This window comes from Barbus barbus, assembly GCF_936440315.1.
Source record: "Barbus barbus genome assembly, chromosome: 41".
In the NCBI taxonomy this organism is placed as follows: Eukaryota; Metazoa; Chordata; class Actinopteri; order Cypriniformes; family Cyprinidae; genus Barbus; species Barbus barbus.
In genome coordinates, this window is record NC_136719.1 from 25374221 (window position 1) to 25392003 (window position 17783).

The 17783-nt window shown below is 40.6% G+C and overlaps 1 protein-coding gene across 1 annotated transcript; it reads left to right on the forward strand.

Moving 5' to 3' along the window:
- Positions 1-916: 916 nt before the first annotated feature.
- LOC306860949 (protein-glutamine gamma-glutamyltransferase K-like) lies at positions 917-16295 on the forward strand (the record flags this gene model as incomplete). Its single annotated transcript, XM_079402975.1, has 16 exons — positions 917-1249; positions 1396-1649; positions 1736-1981; positions 6638-6750; positions 6979-7170; positions 8111-8359; positions 8445-8563; positions 9306-9413; positions 11242-11419; positions 11682-11820; positions 12540-12732; positions 12869-13022; positions 14013-14297; positions 14751-14911; positions 15875-16011; positions 16151-16295. 16 exons carry the CDS (start codon positions 917-919, stop codon positions 16293-16295), a joined length of 3006 nt encoding a protein of 1001 aa, XP_079259101.1.
- Between the last annotated feature and the right edge of the window lie 1488 nt (positions 16296-17783).

The window sequence follows — 17783 nt, forward strand, 5'->3', positions numbered from 1 at the left end:
TGGCAACTGTTTCAAGCTGCCACAAGCCAGCGTCCACTCAGCAGTCTGCAAAACTCACAAAAGTCAGAGTTGGCTTCAGCAGCGCCCCAGACCGGCGAAGAGGCACCCCTTCCCCAAGCGTCAGGGCCCCCGCCCTCGTATAACGCTAGATCCTTGGCCTCAGAAGCTGTCCTGATCTGCGTGCGGAGAGGAAGAGGAGAGGGATAAATTATCAAAGACAGCTAGCAGGTATTCCCCACCCCTTCGAATGCCTCTGAGTGGTGGAGGTGTTGTAACAGGGCACATCCTGTCATTTCAGTTTGTGCCCCAAACTACCACTGTGATAACAGACCCACACACAACAAATAGAAAATTTCCTCTCCCTGTACTCACACATGTCAGTTCTCCCCTGTTGGGGGCGAACTGTCATCAATAAAGCCTTTCATACATGTCTACTCTCCCCCTTCGGGCAGCGAGCAGTCATTATTAAATGAAAAAACACTCACGAAGGCCAGTTCCCCACACGGTGAGCTGTCTTCGACAAAGATGTCCACAACTGTCAGTTCTCCCCCTGTGGGCGGCAATATGTCATCGATGAAAATAGAACCTCTCGCCTCCCGGCTGCTGGCTTGGAAAGCCATCCCAGGCGTGTCGAACTGGGTTCTTAAAACCATAGAACAAGGTTACTCCCTCCAGTTCGCTTGCAGGCTGCCTGCATTCAGAGGCGTGGTGCAGACCTTCGTGCAGGACAACGAATCTAATGTTCTCCGAGCCGAAGTGCACACACTGCTTGCAAAGGGTGCTGTGGAAACGGTCCCCTTAGCGGACAGCAAATCAGGCTTTTACAGTCGCTACTTCCTCGTTCCCAAAAAAGACAGTAGGCTCAGACCGATTTCTCAGACTTTTGAATCAAGCCCTCATGCAACGGCCGTTCAGAATGTTAACATTGAAGCAGATCCTCACGCAAATTCGGCCCGAGGACTGGTTCCTGTCTATGGATCTGAAAGATGCTTACTTTCACATCCAAATAGCACCCTGTCACAGACCGTTCTTGAGATTCGCTTTCGAGGGAGTGGCCTATCAGTACACAGTACTTCCATTTGGACTGTCCTTTTATGAAGTGCGTAGACGCGGCTCTTTCTCTGGATTCCTTGACTATCCAGCAAGCGGCGGCATCTTTCAAGCTGGGGACTTCACATACCCTCAAAGCATTTCAGAGGATGCTCGGCCTCATGGCCGCTGCCTCCTCAGTCATTCCCCTGGGCCTGCTGTATATGCGGCCCCTCCAATATTGGCTAAAAGCTCACGTTGCGTCCCACGCCTGGCGCCTGGACCGCGCTCATGTCAAGCTAACCCACCGCTGCCATAATAAACCTCAAATCTGTGGCCCCTTGGACAACTTCTTGCCTATGTCAGTCAGGCGTTCAGCTGGGGACGACCTCCAGAAGGAAGGTGGTCCTGACAGACGCTTCCAGCTCAGGCTTGGGTGCTCTGCACGAGGGCAATCCAGCGTACGGCTCCTGGACGACCCACGAGCGACGCCTGCATATCAGTTTGTCTGGCCCTGAAGACCTTCCTGCCAGCCTTGAAGGGATATCAAGTCCTAGTCCAGTCGGACTATTTAACAACACAACGGTGGTGGCCTACATCAACCACCAAGGCAGCCTCAGGTCATGTCCGCTTCACAGGATGACTCGACGTCTCCAACTTTGGGCACAGAAAGAATTCCTCTCACTACGGTTCATGTGCTGGGCAGATTTAACCAGGGAGCGGATATGTTGTCAAGAGACAATGTAGCTCCAGGTGAATGGAGACTGCATCCCCAGATGGTTCAGATGATTTGGTTAGTTTTCGGCAAGGCAGAGGTCGACCTCTTCGCCTCCGAAGACAACTGTCACTGCCCAACCTATTTCTCAAAGCAGCGGGATGCTCTGGCCCACGACTGGCCCAACACCCGTCTGTATGCATTCCCTCCGATCGCCCTGCTACCCCAGGTTATCAGGTGAATCAGAGAAACAAAATGCTGTCTTGGGCCATCACCCATGCTGCAGTCAGCTCACAATTAACACACAATAATCAACAAACACAAACAATAAAAACGAACAATAACGGCATATAAGCAATAACACTGTGATAAGAAAAATAAATAAATAAATACACCTAATACTATATAAGGAGAGTGAGAGAGCTTAAAATGATTAATTACAGCTCCATACTGCCACTATTTAACAGCTTTATAAACACAGGAATAAATTAGTTTTCAAATCTATTCAATCTACAATGGGGTACTCTAAACCTCCACTCAGAAGGCAACAACTCATACTCCAAAATATGAGATGGATAACAGACAATTTTATTAGCTTACCTTAAGGTAACCTGATCATAAATAATCTGCAATGATGTCTGTTCTTTAACACCAATAATTTTCCAAGCAGTGTGAATCATCCGGAACAGTTTAGTTTTCAGATGCACAGACAGATTACCAAACCAGACTGTGATGCTGTATCTTATTAAACTCTCAAGAACTGCCTAATAGAAGTTTATCATTAACTTTTGATCAACACCATGAATTCTCAGACGACGTAAGAAGTGCAACCGTTGATAATGTATGATAATCTGACAATAAAAAAAAAATTAACAACAATTTGGTTTTACCTTAGTGTCGCTCTATAATTTAACACAGAAGTATTTCATGAAGTTCATATTGAACATAATACAGAATTTTGCACAGTCAAAACTAACAAGTCCAGCAGCTTTAAAAAATATAAGCCTACCAATCTGGACCGTTTAAAAGATAAAAGACACGTTCGTATAGATATATATATAGATTTTGAATAATTTAACTGTGCTCTGCACTGTCCTCAGCAGGTGTAATTCATGTTTTGTGAGTTAAAACACTCTCCACTCTTTACCATCAAACGTATATATAGGCATTGTGATCACTTACAGTTATACATTCAACATCAGATCCTTTATCACGCTAAACCCCATCGCTCAGGAATCATCACGTCTGTCTGCTGATCCCTGGTGATTGGCTAAAAGTGCAGCTGCAATGTCAACATCAGCACCAGTCGTCTTTGCAGTGTGTGTGTGTGTTTAGTAACGTGACGACTGATTGGATGCATGCAGTAGGCTATATGTGCACACTTGGGCTTGTTTGTTAACCAATTAGCCTATACAATTTATATGTTTTGAAAACCGCCAAACTGACCAAAAACCAGCCCAAATGTTGGCCACCCGCCCAAGCCAATAATTACCGGCACAATCAAATTCAAACCCGCCCAATCTGGCAACACTGAGCTCAACCCTGCGGTTAGGTTGAAAAAAAAACAACCCCAGTACCTGGGTAATAATATAAAAAAATAACCCAATAAAATGACCTAACAAGCTGAACCCAGCACCTGGGTAATAATATTAAAAACAACCCAATTAACTGACCCAACAGCCCGAACCCAGCATTTGGGTTTTAAAAAAAAACTAGCCCAGCATTGTTTAAAGAGTGTACAGAAAATTAGTTGGACTTAATGGCTTTGTTTGTACTCTGACATGCACTTCTTCTTCTTGGTTTTTAATGTTGACTGGCGACCAACTAAATAGGTGCATTACCGCCTTCTGCGCCGGCGTGTGGAACAGTTTTATATTCTATTTATCATTCAGTCTCTCTAATAAAATCATATAAGGCTTTACTATTTACTTGACCATTTTATTAAAACATTAAAATGTAGATCCTGAATTTAATTTTGTCTTAATTCTTCTATCATTGTTCCTCTTTCTTGCTCATACTTCCTACATTCAATAAATACATGAGGTATTTTTTCTTCAACATTACAGTATTCACATAACCCATTTGGATGTTTCCCTATTATTTTAAGTGTGCTATTTAAATTTGAGTGTAGTGGTGTTACTTTCAACACGGAAGCTCCGAAGCTTGTATAAAAAACCCCAAAAAAACACATTTCACATTGAAGCACTGAATCGGAGCTTGATTCGTTTTGGCAAAAGCACGTGATCTATGACGTCCGAAGCTTCATTCGCCTGAAAACCACGTGACTGCTTCAGTATCTGGTTCAAACAAAGCGAACCTCAGTGATGTTTCCTTTACATTATAATGCGTTAGCATTGTTTTCTTTTTATCGTAATTTATATATTTGAACTTTGCCCATGAAATAACTATCATGGACAGATCACAGATTTAATTCATGAGTTTATGTTTGATTATTTTGAAATATTTTAGTGGCAGTACACAGACACAAATGAAGGATTTTGACAATGGCCATTATTTTTATACAATAGATTAAAACAAGGAATCAGTTGTAGAACCATATGTGAAACTATCTGCGCGGTACTGTTTTTTACGTCGCGATATATTCACTCTTTGTTCAATAATTGTCTTCTCGACCCTTCCTGATTAATTTAGATCTCGTTTCCAGAATCACACGTTTATATTTACTCTATACTGAAAGAGAGAGAGGCTAACAAATAATCTGCACAACATTATATTTATTTTATTCGTCTTGTCAGGATACAATTCGTTTAACCTTTACAACGCAATAAGTGTCGCAGAGGAAAAAATAAAATGTAGGTTGTACAAAAATGGCAAAGGTTGTACAAAAATTATAATTGTATTCGTCTTGTCAAAATACTATCTTGCTGTAAACAGTAGCTAGCCTAGGAAACTGTCGCAGAAGAAAAATAAATTCTACATCATGTCATTTAAAATGATAGGCTAAGCAAAATATAAAGCACCGGAGTTGAACGCATCCACACTTTGCTCATCTTTATTCTGCTCTGTTCTGTCTGCGGGCGGTATATTCACCAGGTACAGCCTGCTCTGAGCATCTTTATGCACATGCTGCGCACAGACCTCGCAAATAAAAGCAGCTGTAGTTCATGCGTGCAGGCTGTACCTGTGCTTGAATAAAGCGCAGATATGCTGTTCTGGGATATTGTCAAATTGAACCAGAGTTACCGACCGCTGCCGCGTTTTATTCGGGAATTTAATCCCGCGTCGCAAGAAATCTGGTCGGGAACTCAGACCTCTGTGAAACCAGCAGCTGTAATGCAACACGGTACTTTGGGAGGTGTTATTCATTTTTATGACCACTAGATGACCATGAAAGATGACCTCCTCTTTCCTTACTTACCTATACACTTTATATTTTCATTTATTAAACTAAAGAAAGTAATATATATTTTCCCCATTTTTCTCTGATGTAGCTACTGTTAACTGTGGGATCTTATATAGACAGGTGTGTGCCTTTCCAAATCATGTCCAATCAACTGAATTTACCACAGGTGGACGCCAATCAAGTTGTAGAAATAAATCGGGTGACCAGCGGAAACAGAATACACCTGAGCTCTAGTTTGAGTGTTGTGGCAAAGGCTGTGAGTACTTGATTTTTTTCTGTTTATGTTTTTAAGATGTTTGCAAGGGTTTCAGATAAGCATTTTTTGTGTTGACGTTATGGGGTAGCCTATTGTTTGTAGAATTTTGAGGAAAATAATGAATTTAATCTGTTTTGGAATAAGGCTGTAACATAAACTGTGGATAAAGTGATTGAAGTACTTTCCTGATGCACTGTAAGTAAAGCCAAGGTGGTTCTGCCATCTCTAAACTGACAGCACATATCAGTCTTTGATTTAGCCTACAGCTAATTAAATGATTTTTTACTAACATTGATACTACTACATGCTATTAAACTACTGAACGAGCTCACATTTCCATCACTTTACCTGTGAGTCAATATCAAATGTGATCATTAATTTGAGTTTCTGAATGGAACTGTTTGACGAAGCTTTCAGTTCATCTGTTACAGTAAGTTTAACTTTCACTGAAGTCTTTGACTCCCTTGCAGTGATTTCATACTGTAGCCCTGCACATTATTGTGACTCTGAAAGCATTTATAATCTCTGAGTGTATACGTTTAGTTATGGTTAATTCCTTTACCGCTGTCAAATATCAGGTTAAAACGGTTTACACAATTGTGTATTGTTAGAAGCTGCTCAACACCATGTATGTTTTAAGGTTAAATCTTTCTGGAAAGTCATGCAAATATACAAAGCCACTTGAAAATTGGCAAAAAGGCAGCATGGTTTAAAACAAAAAAAATCCAGGTCTGTCCACCAAAAATCCAGTTCGTTGTAGTAGGCTTTGCATAGAACAACCTACTTATGATGGATGGAAAGGATGTTTTTTGAAATGATCATTTAAAAAAAACAAAAATCTGTCAAAAGAAGCCTGAAATGACTCGCAGAACAGATGTTTGGTCCAATTCTGTAGCTTTCTCTTGTTTTTCAGTCAGAATGTCTAAACATCCTTAAAACAATACAAATGCATCTGAAAGGCAAAAGTGAATCGGTGAATGCAAGTCATTTGTCTTGTGGCAGATTTTCCCACTAACTTTTAAATTTAAGCAATTTCAGTTTGCTGTTAGCATGAGTGGAGCAAAAAACACATACGGTTTAAAGTGGTTTATAATTTATTTATTTTTTTAATTTGAAGTATTTGAGTTTATCAATTAGTAAAACCTCTTATTCTGGGGTTGCCTTGCAATGGGGCAACAATTGTTTTCTGTCTGAAACAGCTGTTGTGTCGTGAGCTTGTGTCTGATATCTTACTGTAATGCTATATTGACGTGTATTTTCCCTTATATTTCAGGCTGATTGTAGAAATGTCTAGCTCTAACCCCAACACCAACGAAGATCCCAGTGCCAGCACCCCTGCAGCTGTGTCTATGACCCCGTCTGCATTGGAGACATCAGCTGCTGCAGGTGAGAAGGAAAAAGAGGGAGGCTCATCTGCATTAAAATAAAGTTCTTTAAGTTTAACTTGGAAAGATTTCTTTCTTTAAAAGATGCATAAAACCTCATTGTGCAAAAGAATGGAAAATGTGTAAAACTGCACTTTATTTGGGTTCACTATTGCTGGAAAACACTAAGATTTGATGCTTTAAGTTAGTTGATCTTGGGTCTGTATATCTATGTTTCTCTTTCTCTCAGACAAGCTTCTGATGGTTCATTCGGTCGACCTCCTGAAATCCAAGGATGGGCAGAACCGTCTCAAGCATCACACAGACACTTACTTCAGCGACAAGATGATCATCCGCAGAGGACAGACCTTCCAGATGTGGATCGAGTTCTCCAGACCCTTCAGCCCCAAATCAGACAAACTGCAGCTGCAGCTGAAGTTAGGTGAGCGAGCCGAGTTCACAAAACATGTTTGACTTGTTTTTTTTTTTTCCTCCATTTAATCCCACAAGGTGCTCAGAAATGACTTCACCTTTTAATGACCCATGAGTATTTTAATTTTACATGAAGTCAAACATCAGACAATTACATATTCATGCGGTTGTGTAACATTTTAAACTTGAATAGTAAAATTACAAACTGAAAGTATTTAAAGTAATTTTATTTCAGTTTGACAAGTCAACATTTCTCATTTTCAATCGTTTAACTTGCTGTAGCTAAAATCTAAAACTGAAACAAATGAAGAAACTGCATAGAGATTAAAATAGTAAGTGATAAAATTACTAAAACGTAAAATGGTATAAATGAAGTGCTAAAATTAAAGAATTCAAGAAATTAAGAAACTAATGGTAAAACTCACTGAAAAGAATCAAATGTTTGCGTAATCTTAATCAAAATCTGAAATTAAAGCAGTACCAGAACAACTCGGGGGGGGGGGGGGGGGGGGATCCTTGCATATCAGATGTGCAATAGAAATTCAGAATTAAAATTGCATAATCATTAATAAAAAGAGAAAATCTGAACCAATCATAATCGGACAGTAAGGTGTATTTAAATTTATTTTCATCCGGAGTCTGAATCGGCATTGTCTGAATGATAAATCAGTGTGCGACACAGACTGAAAGATGCCCAGACATTCTGACGGTTAGTTCAATTACCTCTTTATTCAGAAGAGAAACTGACAGATGAATCTTTTCGTTCGTGATTGATGCGAGTCATGAAGTTGGGTTTGGGCCAGGACTAGTTATGTAATCTAATCCAGCTGCTCCTTGAGTCTCGTTTACTAATGGATCTCCATCTGAGTCACTGACAGATGATTTGATTAAACTTGATCATTAAAATGCTCTTCATCTAACATTTCCATGTCTTTGTGTTTTTGACACAGATCCCATCTTCACCAGTCATTCCGGGATTCTCATCTCTGTCCCGTTAGTGGATGTCCTGGAAGACGGCTGCTGGGAGATGAAGATCGTGGAGCAGAAAGACAAACGTGTGCGGCTGGCGGTCAACACTCTTCCCACCGCCTCCATCGGCCGCTACAGGGTGACCGTCGATTCTTTCTCACCGAGGGGCAGGCTGCTGTTCCCCTGCACCCCAAACGACATCTACATGCTCTTCAACCCCTGGTGTGAAGGTACGGCGTCAACAAGACAAGCACACTCCATTTCCCCCTTATTTACATTAATGAAGTAACACCCCATCGATCTGTCTCTCCTCAGATGATCCCGTGTATCTGGATAAGGAAGCGGAAAGGAAGGAGTATGTTCTGAATAGCATGGGCAGGATTTACTACGGAACCGAGCAGCAAATTGGAGGCAGAACGTGGAATTTTGCCCAGGTGTGGAAACCCAATTCCATTGTAGAGTGAAATTGGATTTATTGGATGTCCCGATCAGGTTTTTTGTGCCCCTGATCAGATCCAAGTCATTGCATATTGAGTATCTGCCAATACAGAGTCCTGATCCAGTACTTGTATGTTCCTGTAGGAATATGTTTGGTGCACACTTCAGGTACATTAAAGTTATTAACATAATCCAGAGTTGTGCAGAGTTAAAAGTAGTGTGTATATAATTTAATCATGCACACTATATATTAAGACATTGGTAGATGTAAACGATACAATGGTAGGAATTCTAAACCGTGTGACCGAGAGACAGACATGGTCATCCTTGAGATTGGCTCGGGAAATCCCTGTTTATCTATCTTATGCAATAGTTTTATTAGTTTGAACCGATTCTATAATTATACAATTCTACTGTTATGGATTTTTCCTGCCCGGTTTAGCTCTTGTCTATAGTTTCTGATCTTGTCATTAGTTTCCTCGGTTGTACATTAGTTTCAGGGGTGTCTTATTAATTGACCATATATATATATATCCCCCTTTTCTGTTGGCTATTTGCTTTACAATTAGTGCTACGTTTGCGGTTCTCCTGTGTTTATTCATGGATTTATTATTAAACTGCTATTTTGGATTATACTCCCTCAATGTGGTGTTTTGCTATTATCACTTATTGCTATTAGTATGCTTCATCGGTTTCAATCATAATGAATCTGTTTTTATGAATTTTAATTTTTTTCAGTTTGAACAGGACATCCTGGAAGCGTGTCTGTTTCTGCTGGAGAAGGGTGAGGTGGCTATGACCGAATGGAGGGATCCAGTGATCGTGTCCAGAATGGTATCTGCTCTGGTGAGTCACATTCACATGACATCGACATGAATTCATAAGAAATCATGAATGACACAGATTTGAGAAGGTGAATTACAGTGGACAGCATGTGGTAGTTTTGGGTTCATAGGAATCTATCTTTCAAGACGGTACATGTTGAACACCAGCGCCGGGGCTTGTTTAGAGAAGCACATGCTTTCTCATTCATTGAAACATTCTCCTGTCTCATCTGGTGCAGTTTCAAGCATCATTAGTGTCGAAATGCCCTTTAATTCTATACTCTTCTGAATCCAGTTTCTCAGTCGCTTTGGTACATTTTCTCAGATCAGAATTGAAATTCTCAACTACCTGTTCGATCTTCACATCATTGTCACTTGTGCACATCAAACAAGCAGTTTCTCATTTATTTGAACAAGTTGCAAATGATTATGTACAATTCTCTGCTGTTTCCTACATTATCACTGTAGGAAACTTCACAATTCAGCTCGGCTCATCAATGATTACCCCATCAACTTCGGTCAGAAATCTTGGTGTAATCTTTGATGACCAGCTGACCTTCAAAGAGCACATTGCAAAGACTGCTCGTTCCTGCAGGTTTGCACTACACAACATCAGAAAGATCAGGCCCTTTCTGACAGAGCATGCTGCGCAACTTGTCCAGGCCCTTGTTGTTTCTAGACTGGACTACTGCAATGCTCTTCTGGCTGGTCTGCCATCAAACCTCTACAAATGATTCAGAATGCAGCGGCAAGACTGATCTTCAACGAGCCCAAAAGAGCGCATGTTACACCTCTCTTCATTTCCTTGCACTGGCTACCAGTGGCAGCTCACATCCAGTTCAAGTCACTGATGCTTGCGTACAGAACTACCACAGGCTCAGCACCCTCCTACTTCCACTCACTATTACGAACCTACATCCCCTCCAGAAGTTTGAGATCTGCTAGTGAGCGACGCCTTGTGGTACCATCACAGAGGCTCAAAATCACTCTCCAGAACATTCTCGTTCACCATTCCTGGCTGGTGGAATAATCTTCCCACCCCTATCCGGAACGCCGGATCCCTGGCAACCTTTAAGCAACAACTGAAAACTCATCTCTTTCGGCAGTACTTGACTTCATCCTAAACTCTAAAAAAAAAAAAAAAAAAAAAGCCTTTCCCTCTATCTTTCTCTCCACCTACTAGGAGAGTAGGTGGAGAGAAAGATGACAATATTAAAATAGCTGTGTTCTGTGAACATCTGTTAATGTAATTTTATTTCTGATAAAGCTTTTTTTTTTTTTTTCCTGCATTACTCCAGTCTTCAGTGTCACATGATCCTTCAGAAATCATTCTAATATACTGATTTGCTGCTCAAGAAACCTCTTATCAATGTTGAAAACCGTTGTGCTGCTTAATATTTAGTAGAAACTGGTGCGTTTTATTCAGGATGCACAGATTAATAGAAAGCTCAAAAGAACGGTTTATTCAAAATAGAAGTCCTTTTAACATAAATGTCAATACTATAACTTAATTCTTAGCAATGATGCATTAAAAAGGCTTAAGCCTTATAAATATTTTTGAACGGTGTAAATTGAATTTAAAAAGGGAAATGCAGAATTTTTTTTTTTTTTTTGTGAAATCGCAGTCCTCTTGATTTACCATTGTTATAGCAAAAGAACTATACATTAAATGTCCACAACAGTTCAGTCTTAAACAATTTAATGATCATGTCAAGAATATTGTAATATTTAATTTCCTGCATTCTCGCATCTTTCCTGACGTTTTAAGGAACTTTTAGGAACAAAAGATGCATGATTCAAGAGCTGAAAAGCACCTGTTTTTGAAGAGCTTTTCTGTTCTTCTGTGACAGGTGAACTCCAATGACGACCGTGGTGTGCTGAGAGGTAATTGGTCAAACAACTATGAAGGCGGGACGAGTCCCACTGCTTGGAGCGGGAGCGGCGACATCCTGAGACCGTATTACAAAAGCTCAGGGACGCCTGTCAAATTCGGCCAGTGCTGGGTCTATGCAGGAGTCACCACCTCTGGTACGTTTGGATATGTTTTTATCACGGGCAAGAGCCAGAAAAATATTTCATGGTTTTAGGAATAAAAATCAGTGTGAATATGAACAAACCCCTCTGTAAAAGTCTTCAGAATATAGAGAGGAATAAAACTGTTTTTCCTGAAGTGTCTTGCCTAGTGTTGGAGTTGCTCTGAACGTCAACGGCTTGTTTGCAATTTTTGCATCACTTACTGTTCAGAGTTTATATAAATCTCTTTTGTAATGTTCTTTCCATTTTCTCTCAGTGTTAAGATGTCTTGGTATTCCCACCCGTTGTGTGACCAACTTCAGCTCTGCTCACGACACGGACCTTTCCTTGACCACAGACGTTTATCTTGATGAGAACCTGGAGCTCCTCAAAGACGAGACCAGCGACTCTGTCTGGTACGATAACAACCATCACCTTAAGTTCCTTTTATGGTCACTAATGTCATCAGTGTCAGGTTCGTCATATTTGGTCTCTCTGATCAGAAAAAATATATGCATGGAAAATTTTATTTTATTAGCGACCTTTCTCAAAAACGGCAATCATTATTGACACTTGCCATTAATATGGCACCAGGGTTATTTTAGTTAACTAAAACTAAAACCACTTGAAATAAAATGCATAATGAAATTTTCAAATTTTCCTTTAGTTTCAGTTAGTTGCCAAGGCAACAAGTTTAGGTTAAGTACTAAAATAATGAACGATACAAACTAAACACTACGCAACAAATTTAGCAACTTTTAAATGAATGTAAAATGAGAATTCAAAATATTTACAAAAACTATAATATTAATGACACTGCAACACTTTAGTGTCCCTTTTTGTTTTCAATTTTATTTTAAAGTATTAGAGGTAGAATTGTTTTGGGGGAAACTAATAAATGTTTAAGCTTAACCTAGCATGAGAAATTAGTTTTGGTTCAGTATATTTCATGGAATATAGAATGCATTTTTCTTTTTTTTCCCACTTTGTTTAAAGTCACAAATCAGTATTTAGTTTGAGGTTGGTCAAGATTTTCTGAAGGTAAAGTGTCTTGTTTTAGTCCATGCCCGTTCAAGTGTAGTTTTGTAAATTGGAGACGAACAAACTCTCTCATGCTGGCTCTGTTTCTCTGCAGGAACTTCCACGTGTGGAACGAATCCTGGATGACCCGTCCAGGCCTCCCGGCAGGTTACGGTGGGTGGCAGGTTGTGGATGCGACCCCTCAAGAGCTTAGCGAGGGTTCATACCGCTGCGGTCCCACCCCCGTCTCTGCCATCCGCAACGGACAAGTAGACCTGAAGTTTGACACTCCTTTCGTCTTTGCTGAAGTGAGCGCTTCATACAAACTACTTTTTACCCTCATTTGTGTTTGACATTTCATACTTTGCACTTAATTTAGAACATCGGTCCAACAACTACTCAAAACATCTACTGAATGGCTGAATTGGTTTCACTGTGTCTCAGGTGAACAGTGACCGAATCTACTGGCAGAAGACACCTGATGGCAGTTTAACTCAGGTTCATGTGGAGAAGAGCTCCATAGGTCATCAGATCAGTACTAAAGCTGTAGGATCTGATGAACGTGTGGATATCACACACCTCTACAAATATCCAGAAGGTAACCAAACAAATGCATCTGGCCTAAAGCTGCCTTCCTAGAAAGCATTTTAAGGCATTATAGACATGTTCCCGATGGATACGGTTCCTTAATTTCATGCAAATCCTGAATGATGTCACTATGAACTAGGGATATGCTGGTATCAAATTTACATGTTGCAATTAATTGCTAAAGCTGATCACTGTATACAGTATTCCCACGATATTGAAATATAGTTGCAAAAAAAGTGAAAGTGGCATTAAAATGTCATGCAGTGTAACAGCTTTAACTTTAGTTTTTCCGTAACCCTAACAACTTTGTATCTCAAGTCTTTCAATTTGTGAAATTAAAGATTCACGAACCCACTCTGTAGTTCCGGTCTAAATGATTTGGGGTACGTGCTCCGGTCACGATCTGAATCAAATGATTTATGATCTATTTGGAGTGCTTTGAAACTGAATTTTTGCAATGCACTGGTTCTTATTTCAGTTTATTGGAACATTGTGCATTATGATCGACTTTGTAGCTTAATTCACGATTACTTTCAATAGTTTGACCATTGCCATTCAGTAGGTAACAGACAATGGGAAATCAGTCGAAAGAATCCAGTTCTCATCCCATTGGAGTGAATGTTACATTTTACTATTGTAATATTTGAGATTGTTGAGATCTGATTGTATTAGTCTAGAGCAGGGGTCACCAAGGTCAGTCCTTGTACCGTTGACATCAACTTGACGTCTTGCAGAGTTTAGCTCCAACCCTAATCAAACACCTGAAGCAGCTAATCGAGGTCTTTCTGGGTATACTTCATCTTGCCTCAACACACCTGCCTGGACGTTTTGAGTTAAACTCTGCAGGACTCCGGCCCTCCAGGATCAAGTTATATGACCCTCTGGTCTAGAGTAATGGTCAATGTAAAAAGGGCAAATGGGAGAAGCAGATTAACACAACCGCTACATCGACATGCATAGTAACTCATACTCCTCTTTACTGTCTGTTCATGTCCATCAGGTTCAGAGGAGGAGCGCATAGCTGTGGAAACAGCCAGTCGTTTTGGCTCCAAGCCAACTTTGTATCCGTTGCCCACCGACAACGATGTGAGTATTAAGATCGTCATGGATGGGGCAGGACCACATATCGGTGGAGATGCCAAACTCTCCATCGTCCTGAAGAACACCAGCCCAAAGCAGCGCACGGCCAGTCTGCTGTATGAGGTGATGGTCATGTACTACACTGGAGTGCTGAAAGACATCGTGAAGAAGGACCGGATTCCTATTGTCCTTACACCGCAAGAGAGTGAGTGGAGTCTGACTATTAAACAGTCCCAGCAGAGACTTTTCTCTGGTTATTGTGCCTCACAATGTCTGCTTTAGTTGCTGCTACTGTCAAAAATAAGGTACCACAATGAAGCAACTTTATCTGTTTGAACCTAAAGTTCAGTGACAAGCTGTTCTCCTAAAGGTACAACTCTTGTAAATTTTGTCTGAGATTGTAGTAATGCTTGTTTAATTAGGGCTGCAAAAATCATTCAAAATAACAGTCTATATACTGTGTGTGCTGTATATAAATACACGTGTTGTATTTTACTTTTGTAACATCTCATTCTTTTACATGCGTGTTTCTATATGCAAACATGCATGGTACACTTTAATAACTTAAATTATATTTGAGTGTGGGGGAGATGAACTTTAATTGTAGACATTCATTGTTTTATTGTCATTAATGCCATGCCCCTTTGTCTCACTTCAGCCAAGACTATTCCTTGGACTCTGCAGTATGAGGAGTACATGAACTATCTCGTGGACCAGGGTGCTCTGATGCTCACGGTCACTGGTCGGGTCGATCAGACGAAACAGATTCTAGCCACACAGTTCAACTTCAGACTGCGAACACCAGACCTCATACTCTCTGTACGTCAATGAGTCCCTAGTCTTGATTTGTGATGCATCATAACTAGTGCTGTCAAAATTGGTACATTAACGCAGGCAATTTTTCTTGTTTGATGCAGGTGTTCTGCTGAAGCTGCAGGTGACTATCAGCTTCAGCAGAATGTCATTGAACTGGTCAGATAAGGCCATGTCACTGAAAATCTTCCCGTCCTGTCAGCCGTTATACTGTGCTCCTAGCTCTGCAGTTGCGTGCATAAATACGGAGGCGTGCGCTGTAGCCTGCATTTCATATTAAAGCATGAATGAAACCATGAGCATGCGTGTCAGATCTACATTACGTTCAGCAGCGGCAGCTCTTAAAGTAATGGCAGCCAAATAACCTAATAACCAGCTGCTTTGACTTCTGTTAATCCAAGAACAAAAGGAAATCCATAACTTATCAACACCAGTCTAAATTAAATGGATGAATCCTTAAAGCTATTTTATTCAATTTCTGTACATTTCCTACATGCTGAAGGGCACTGGTAAGTGTCATATTTAATGGGTTTGTGAAGCCTGTTTTAAATTCACAAGTGGTGGGTTTTTTTTTTTTTTTTTTTTAAGCGTCTGATGGCTCTCAATTATACTGTGACCTTAAATGGCTATACATGGTCAGTGTTTAAATATTAGGAAAGAGCCGTTTCCTAGACCGTCGTATTGGTCTCGGTGATACTTGCCTTCAGCCATAAAGACGGCGTTAAACGAATTTTGAAATACTGTTTCTACATTAATTTGAAGATTGAAGTTATTGCAATATAAAAGTATATTTAACTAACTCTGAAATTAATTGCGATTAATCCCTTTTTTTGACATATGACTTGTTCTCTATATTCAATGTCCCCTAAAGTCACATGATTGTGTGAGGAACAGACTACGTTTAAGTTCATTCCCTCAATTTTAGCTCTCAAATTTAATTCTAAATCCATTGTGTTTGTACTGTTTCAGCCTCTGGAGGATGCTGTGGTGGGTAAAGAGTTGACCGTCAAGATCACGTTCCAGAACCCGCTGTCACAAGTATTGAAGAACGTTTTGTTCCGTGTAGAGGGACTGGGAATGCAGAGCGTCAGAAAGATCGAACATGGGTAAGACTTTCAGTGTTTAACAGCATTTTAATTTCAGCTGTGATAGTTTATCAAATTTAATGAAGTACTGTTACTATACATTTACTGTGTCTGAAGAGTGAAAAGCTTCCAGTAAGTTTATTCTGGTTCTGTCTGTCAGTGACGTGGAGAAGCTTGCGACGGTTACACTGATGGAGAAGTTTGTTCCTACCGTCTCCGGCTCTCAGAAGCTCCTGGCATCGATGGACTGCCGTCTGCTCACTCAAGTGCATGGATTCGCTGATATTGTGGTGAAACCAGAGTAAAGCACTCCGCGTAAAGCCTTCTAATGCTCGGTTTTCTTTAATACACTAATTTATATGAAACTGATGCAAGTCAACAATAAAGATCCTTGTGCATATTTTGTCTCCCTGTACTGTTTGTGAGCAGATGTTCATGAACTGAAATCATTCTCATGTGTATTTGCATAATGGCTATAACTATTTGCATAATTTAATAAGCAGTATTGTCTTTATTCAGATGCTGTTATATAAAGAATGAAGACTCATACATTTTGTAATCCCATGTTAACAGCTGGAGATGGTAAAGAAAATGTTTTCAGTAATTTCTTTACAAAGTAACGTGCAATTCTCTAATGTAGAATTTTGTTGATTTTCACGAAGTCATACTAAAATTCACTTAATCCTAGGCTTTTTTTTAAGCTGAAAATGTGAGGACTTCCAGGTAGCCCTATAAGGGGACTAGTATAGACCAACAGGCACTGTTACAGTACCAGTAAATCCACTACAATCTTTTCTGGGGCCACAGACAACTGTTTAAACCGGATGGCCTCCACCTAAACAGACTCCGTGCTAAAGGACAATATCTATTTATCCCTCTGTCATCCTTCAGCGGTGTGTGCCAATCTACTCTGCCTGAATGGCGCACACACACACCTGGACAGTATATGAGTGACCACAGGAATTCATGTCAGCTTCTGAGTCAACATGTGGTTGACACATCCCACAAGAATACTGATAACACCACGCAGCCACAACAAGCACTGCTCATGGACATCCTGGCTGAGCCCTGCCCACAGAGCTCATCACATGCAGACTGTGACGTGCTCCAAGACTCAGCACCCAAGGACGACTTTCTGGAAAACAGCATCTCACAGCCACCGGAAATGCCAAAGCCCTGCTCACCAGACACACTTTCCCTCTCTCCAGAATCTCCACTTCTAAGCTTCTCACAGAAAATGTAGGAACTGGTATATGCTGGGACCAAACTCTTTCGCTGCAAGCCCCCAGATATCAACTAAAAAACGGCGGGCCCCACAACCACCAAAGACTGCAGGCCCAGCTCACCCTCCTCCTGCGAGAGCTCTCTGACCGCTGCCACAACGCCAGGGCCCAAACCCCTCTCCATCTGGTGTAGGTGAACCAAAAACAACTGATAACAGCTCTCAGTGATATGTGTCGGGTCCCCTCTATATTAGCAGCAACATTCACAAATGTTTACAGAACAAGCGGGAACCCAGTGTGCCTGTAGCCTCCTCTATTTCTGTTTTATCACGCGATAGAAAGTCTAAGGCCTTCTCAAGCCGTACGGCTGACCCATCTAACCTGCGGCCTATAATGCATCAATCTAAGACTGCTGTAGAGACCAAATGTAAATCCATCAAGTTAGCATTTTTAAACATTCGCTCACTTAAAAATAAATAATTTCTGATCAACGATTTAATAACCACAAACAACCTGGATTTTATGTTTCTAAATGAAACATGGTTAGAAGACGGCTGCAGTTCAACAGTC